At 42.4% G+C, this 6673-nt stretch overlaps 1 protein-coding gene and 1 non-coding gene across 2 annotated transcripts in view; both read left to right on the plus strand.

Annotated features, from left to right (window-relative positions):
- SLC17A5 (solute carrier family 17 member 5) overlaps nt 1-3686 on the plus strand; it is a 61094-nt gene extending 57408 nt beyond the window's left edge. The window contains exon 11 of the mRNA XM_038747926.1: nt 2231-3686. Within this exon, the coding sequence (XP_038603854.1) occupies nt 2231-2368 (138 nt within the window). The 3' untranslated portion in view covers nt 2369-3686. The remainder of the gene's footprint in view (nt 1-2230) is intronic.
- Nucleotides 163-300, plus strand: LOC119935752. Its single transcript, XR_005453433.1, has one exon. It is a non-coding gene; the product is annotated as a small nucleolar RNA SNORA7 (small nucleolar RNA).
- Nucleotides 3687-6673: the final 2987 nt, after the last annotated feature.

Here is a 6673-nt window from a genome sequence, read left to right on the forward strand (position 1 = left end):
AATAAAAATGTGTAGCATTTCTTGCCTCTGCAAAGACTGAAATTGGACAACCAACATCAGAAAAGTTTCCCGGCACTGGAAAAAAAGCACGGACCCCAAAATGTTTTAAGGGTGATGGTTTTGTTTCACAGGTCTAATTTTTATCCCATTTAGCCAAAGTCTCCCCTCTCAGGGTCGCACCCGGAGAGTTTCCAGTACTCTACCAGTCTCGGCTACGGGAGGGAGTGTCAAGCAGGGGCCTACCCATCCCATTCTTAGTTTGGGCAGTGGTTAGAGAGTGGGAGGCGATCTGCTATAAGGCAAAACTTCCCCATGCTGGGGAAGGTGGCCATGGTAAACCACTTCTGTATTTTTACCAAGAAAACTCTGTGGATACACTACCAGAATGACTGCAGATGGGAGAGATGGGTCCGTGGTGTCGCTATGGGTCAGAAACGACTCGACCGCGTAAGACAAGACAAAATCTCTGGTGAAAAACTTAGTTTTTCCTTGTTTAATTAAGCCTTATTGATTACCACTTTTGTGGGACTAGTGCTAACAGGTTGTTGAGGTTAGGGCAGACTGTCAGAAAATGTGGATTTGGGTTTTTTTGTTGTTTTTTTTTAATACATCTTGATTTAATCTTTTCTTTTTATGTGGTCTCTTTAGAGTGAGTAGTGTATAAGACTATTTTACCAGCATTATAAGAAACAGTGTATAGCTTTAGAAAAGGTTTTGAATAATTTATCCTTCCCCCTAACCAAAACAAGACTTGATTTTCTAGCCCCCTTCACAGATTTGTGTCAGTGCCCCTTCTAATAGAGCATTTTTCTGTATTATTTTCCTGCTTTTTCAGCCTCTCAGATGAACACTTCCAATAGCAAGATGGATTCCTGAATTCTGGTGTTAACCAACTAGCAAAAGAGGAATTGATTTGGAGTAGCTATAACTTTTCTTACATGCTTCAGAGCACAGATTGAATTCAGCTTTGTAAAAAAAGCTCCGTACAAGATCTTTCGGGGGGTGGGGGGAGCACTGTTTATGTTCAAACTCAAATAACTGGATTTTAAAAAGGAAACAAGTTCCAATAAAAGTAAAATTCATCTTGGCTGGAGGAATGTTTTTCCCCTGCGTACCATGACATATATAGGAATCATAGTACAATTGACGATTGACTGACTTACAAGTCACCATTGCCCCAAAGCAACACTAAAGTATTATCCTATGCAGTAGGTCAGACAGAAACTGCTTTGTCTTTGGAATTCTGAGAAACATTAAACATTTTATTCCGGAATAATAAATTCTCACTCCATTACCCTTTCTCTTTTAGTGCCGTGGCACCTCACCAACATATTTGATTAACCACTTATATCATTTGAGATGGCTTTTCAAGATTTCTTTTATCAGTCTCCTTTTAAAGTAATTTCCATATGTTTTTTCGGAGAATTTAATTACAGATAAGCACTCCTGCCTTTCTCTAACTCCATTTTTTAATTCTTTTTTTTCCTCCCTTATTTAAAACTTCTGAAATGAGTTCATTCAGGCTGCTCTAACTTCCTTCCCCATTACTAATTCTGCCACGGATTAAATCACACTTCACGCCAAGCAGAGGAGGAGTAGAGGCGCAAGCAGGATCATTTTCCTGGACCCGACAAAATGGAGCCTTGCTTTTTGAGAAGGGCCACCCCCTCGCTACCCTTAGTAGCCATCTGTGCATTAGTAGCAGGTGGCCAGCTAGACAAGTGGTTTTCTAAAGATTATTAGTCCAGCGCAGAACATCCTGCCTCCTCCAGTTGCCCCCTCTGCAGCCTCCACCCTCACAATAAGTGCTCCTTCCACCCTCTCTTTTGGGTCTAGCCCTGGCTGAAAGGAACCAGAAGACTGAGAAAGAAAGAAATAGCCTTACCATTTGGCCAAGTTGTTATGCAATCTAGAATAAGTCCTGGTAGTCTTGGACTGTTAGAAGCTCCTCAGGGGCAGGGAACGTGTCTGCCAACTCTGTTGTATTGTACTCTCCCAAGCGATTAGTACAGTGCTCCGCACACATTAAGCATTCAATAAATATGATGGGTTGATCACCGAAACGGGTCTCAGATCCGTATCTTCTGACAGAAATGGTATCTTTCTCCTGCTAACTGATATGTGAATTTATGCCATACAAGGGATGAAATGCTGGTGTCAAAAAGCAGCACTTGAGTTTAGGCCATACATTTAATATAAATGTACTTTTATCTCTCCTCTTTCTTTACAGAATACCGTGGAGGAATGGCAGATGGTGTTCTATATTGCAGCTGCTATTAATATATTTGGAGCCTTTTTCTTCACACTCTTTGCCAGTGGTGAAGTCCAGGACTGGGCTCTAAACGGCTATCACAGGCACACAAACTGAAAGTCCCGGTGAAAAAGTACGGCTGGACCGATTCACTTTGCTGGGACTCCAGGACCTGAAAGTGCCTTTGACGTCTAGTGCGTAAGGATCCCGCACAGTCCATTTCAGTTGTCTACTTTTAAGACTTGTAACCAAGAGTGGAGGTCTGTCTCCCTAAGACACAGTGCTACCCCTTGGGCATAGTCTAAACGAATATTTTAAAGTATTTAATGAAATGATCTTTCTAGGACTTTTAAATTCCAATCCACAGATCTAGAAACCAACAGAGATCAGCAGTCTGGCTGCGGCACTCTACGGGGAGGGTCCGGCTTTTTATTTATGCAGATGCCTCTTGGGAGATTGAGTGTGGACGTGCCAGCAAATTTGGTGGAAGTGCGTGACTGTCTGGGAGGACATGTTCACACCTACACTGCCCTCCTGCAGATTCTACAATGGCTGTCCCCAGGGTTCAAAATGAAGTTACTAAGCCACTCCTGGCAGTCATCAAATCCTGCTCAGCAACCGGGTTGGACAGAATCCCTCCCTGGCCAAGGCACCTGCCCATTATCTGTTTGCTTCAGCCCATACAGGTGCAGCCAAAACTATTCTGCATAGGCAGTTTATCCTCAGATCCAAGAACAGGACATAGGTTTCCTCGCCAGTTAACTCACACCTAGGAAAAAGCCTGTCACCTTTGGCGTGAGAGCCAAGTGTCGGGGGAGTACTGACTTGCACTTCATACGTGGACAATCCTTCTCTAAGCTTAAAGGTTGGCTGGCAAATAACTCAGAGCTCTGGTTATTGGTGACCAATAGATGAGGTGTGTGGTGCCTCTACTGTAATTTGGGATCAGCGTCTTGTGGGGCAGAAAAGTGTTGCCCCTACACATTAATCACTGACATACTGTAAGAACGAAAACAGGCTACGCGTATCTGTCCATTATTCACTACACTGGCTTCCAAAAAGTTTCAGGTGGCAACCCAAGGTGCAGAGGATTTGAAATCCAGGAAGCATGTGAGACTGGTACTACTGGTTTCTGTGGTTTAAAAGTCTACTGGCAGCGGCAGTGGAACCTTTCCCCTGATGGGTTCTCGGATTTTCCAGCCAGGGCTTGCGGAGCCTGCTGTAAAGGGCATTTGTTCGAATCATGCCCTGGTTGATTGTTTTATGTTCCCTCATGTTCTGTTTGTGTATGACACAAGACCTGCCAGAACCCTGGCCATCATCCCTTTTTAATGCTCTCTGTTGTGGACAGTTTATTTTTTAAATTTGTAAATAGCTTCCGGTTACCATGGTGATACTGCTTTTATAAATCATTAAAATGTTGATTATAAAACCATTGCAATGCACTGCTTTCAGATCTTTAAAGAATCGTGCGGGTTCTAAATTGGCATGTGGAAAAAAGGCTCCCATCACAGATTGTTAACGGGAATGGAGACATTTTACCTTTAAGGTGAAATACTTCATGAATTCCGTGAAGAGAGTGGTAACTGGTAAATACGCTGAGTGAAATGTTTTCAAAAATCGTTCTAGAGTAGTAATCTCCATAAGAGTTTGACTTGTGTTTTGGGTGTTATTTTTCTGGTTATCAAAGATCTGGCCTCTAGTATATGATGTCTGTTGCTTCCACTGAATAGTGTGGAAATTCTCCTAGGATGGACTGAAAAAATAAGTAGCTGAAGCTTGCAAAACCCCTTCTTCATCCGTTAAAACCCCCAGACTACAACTGCAGTTTTGCCAATCACCTTTGGCGAAATCCTTCGCCGCTGTTCATTCCTTCATTTGCAAAATGGATATTGTGAGGGATACATAATGCATGCAGATTTTGCTTAGTAAAATATTTCTTACCACTATCTTCCCTGTCTCACAATCCCGAAACTTTGGCATTACCCTCTTCTCATTTCTCTCATTTAACCTACATGTGTCGCCAAATTCTTTTGGTTTTACCTTCTTGACATCACTAAAATCCACCCTTTCCTTTCCCATCCAAACTGCTACTATGCTGATCCAAGCACTTGGATCCCACCTTGACTAGAGCATCCACCTCCTCTCTGACCTCCCTGTCTCTCCTCGCTCCAGTCCATACTTCACTCTGCTGCCGAGATCATTTTTCTAAAAAAACGGCTTACTCCATGTCTCCCTACTCCTCAAGAATCTCCAATGGTTGCCTATCCACCCCCACATCAAACAGAAACTCCTTACCATTGACTTTAAAGCATTCAATCAGCTCTCCCCAACACCTTACCTTGCTGATTTACTGCTACAACTCAGCCAGCACATCTTGTTCCTCTTATGCCAACCTACTCCTGTACCTCGATCTTATCTATCTCGCCGCCAGCCCCTGGGCAACGTCCTCCCTCTGGCTTGGAACTCCCTCACCCTTCAAAGATATACAGCAGCCCACTACTCTGCCCACCTTCAAAACCTTAATAAAGATCACATCTCCTCCAAGAGGCCTTCCCTAAGACCCCATTTCCCCTTCTCTCTCTCCTTTCTGCATCACTTCTACACTTGGATTTATACCCTTTAAGCACTTGACATTCACCCTATCCTCAATCCTGCAGCATTTATGTACATAAGCCATAAATTAACATGTTTCCAGAATGTGACATCATTGTGGGCAGGGAATGTGTCTGTTATGTTGTTATATTGTACTCTCCCAAGTGTTCTGCACACAGTAAGTGCTCAATACCATTAAGTGATTGGTATGTTTAACTCCAGAGACTACTTTGGAGCTGGTAAATCTCCTGGTCATACATGGATAGATTAAAATAGGGACTGGTAACCTTCTTTTACTTATTTTCTCTCTTTTCTTATCTTTTCACCCTCAGCATAAATCAATCAATCAATTGTAGTTATTGAGCACTTACTGTGTGCAGAGCGCTGTGCTAAGAGCTTGGGAGAGTACAATATACCAGAGTTGGTAGGTATGTTTCCTGATTACATTGAGTTTACAGCCTAGATGGGGAGACAGATGTTGTTGTATATAAATTACAGATATGCACGTAAGTGCTGTGGGGCTAAGGGAGAGGGGGATAAAGGGGTACAAATCCAAGTGCAAGGGTGACACAGAAGGGAGTAGGGAAGAAGAGAAAATGAGGGCTTAATCTGGGGAGATTAAGCTCTTTTCCTTAGAGCTTGTCAAGGCCCAGTCAATCCATGGTATTGAGTGTTTACTATATGTTACTTATAGCCCATATTAAGCAACAGTATGTATTTTGATCACTCACTCAATCACTAGGACTTATTAGCTTTAGATTGGGAACCCTTCATTCTTGCATTCTCTTTCCTGGTGCTTAGTACAATGCTTGGCACACGGTAAGTGCTTGCTAAATACTACTACTTCTATTGAAGGCTTCCTCTGCAGGGCATTGTACTTAACCGCATGGGAGGCAACAATCCAGTTAGAGGATGTGATCCCTGTCCTCATGAAATTTACAGTGTATTAAGGGCAACAGACACTAAAAGAAGTCAAAGGTAGGGGAAAGCAACAGACTGAGACCCATGAGGGACAGGGACTGTGTCCAACTTAACCTGTGTCTATACCGGCGCTTAGAACAGTGTTTGACACATAATAAGCGCTTATAACAAATACCTTTAAAAAAAAAGATGTACATAAGTATTTGAGTGTTGTGGCAGTGGGGGAGAAAATCAGTGGGGAGTTGAAAAATTGATCAGAGAAAGCCTCAGGAGATGTGATTTCCGAAGGATTTCCAAAGGTCTGCTGGAAGTGAAAGGGGAGGGAGTTCAGGCAGAAGGAAGAATGGACATGAGAAAGAGGTCGACAATGAGAGATGAGAATATGTTGGCTTGAGAAGAACAAAACAGGTAAGCTGGGGTTTAATGGTAGAGGAGCGAGGCTAAATAAAGGGAACTGAGCTGATCTTGTAACCAAAGACAATTTGATTAGGTTTGGATTAGAAAGGAAACGGCCATTACTTTGCTCTACTTACGTAACAGCTACCCTGATTTTGGCCAGGGTTTTTACCATATACTCTGCTCCCTTGGGTGACAATATTTTAAAAATGCAAATACCTATAAATTCACTGAAAACGTGGGACATCCTAAACTTGGCAATTTATAACTTCGATGAATGTAGGATTCCATTCCTCAAATAACTATAAATCTCCATCCTTTAGTTCCAGACCAATCGGTAGTATTTGTTGAGTGCTTACAGTGTGCTGAGCACTTTACTACATGCTTGGGAAAGTGCAATACTACAGATGGTTCTAACTAAGGGTAATGTGATTCAGAGTTAGTTCTACCATAACGTGTTTTCCACTACACTTTTGGATAGAATCAATCAATCAATCGTATTTATTGAGC

Source organism: Tachyglossus aculeatus, chromosome 1 (assembly GCF_015852505.1).
Source record: "Tachyglossus aculeatus isolate mTacAcu1 chromosome 1, mTacAcu1.pri, whole genome shotgun sequence".
Taxonomy (NCBI): domain Eukaryota; kingdom Metazoa; phylum Chordata; class Mammalia; order Monotremata; family Tachyglossidae; genus Tachyglossus; species Tachyglossus aculeatus.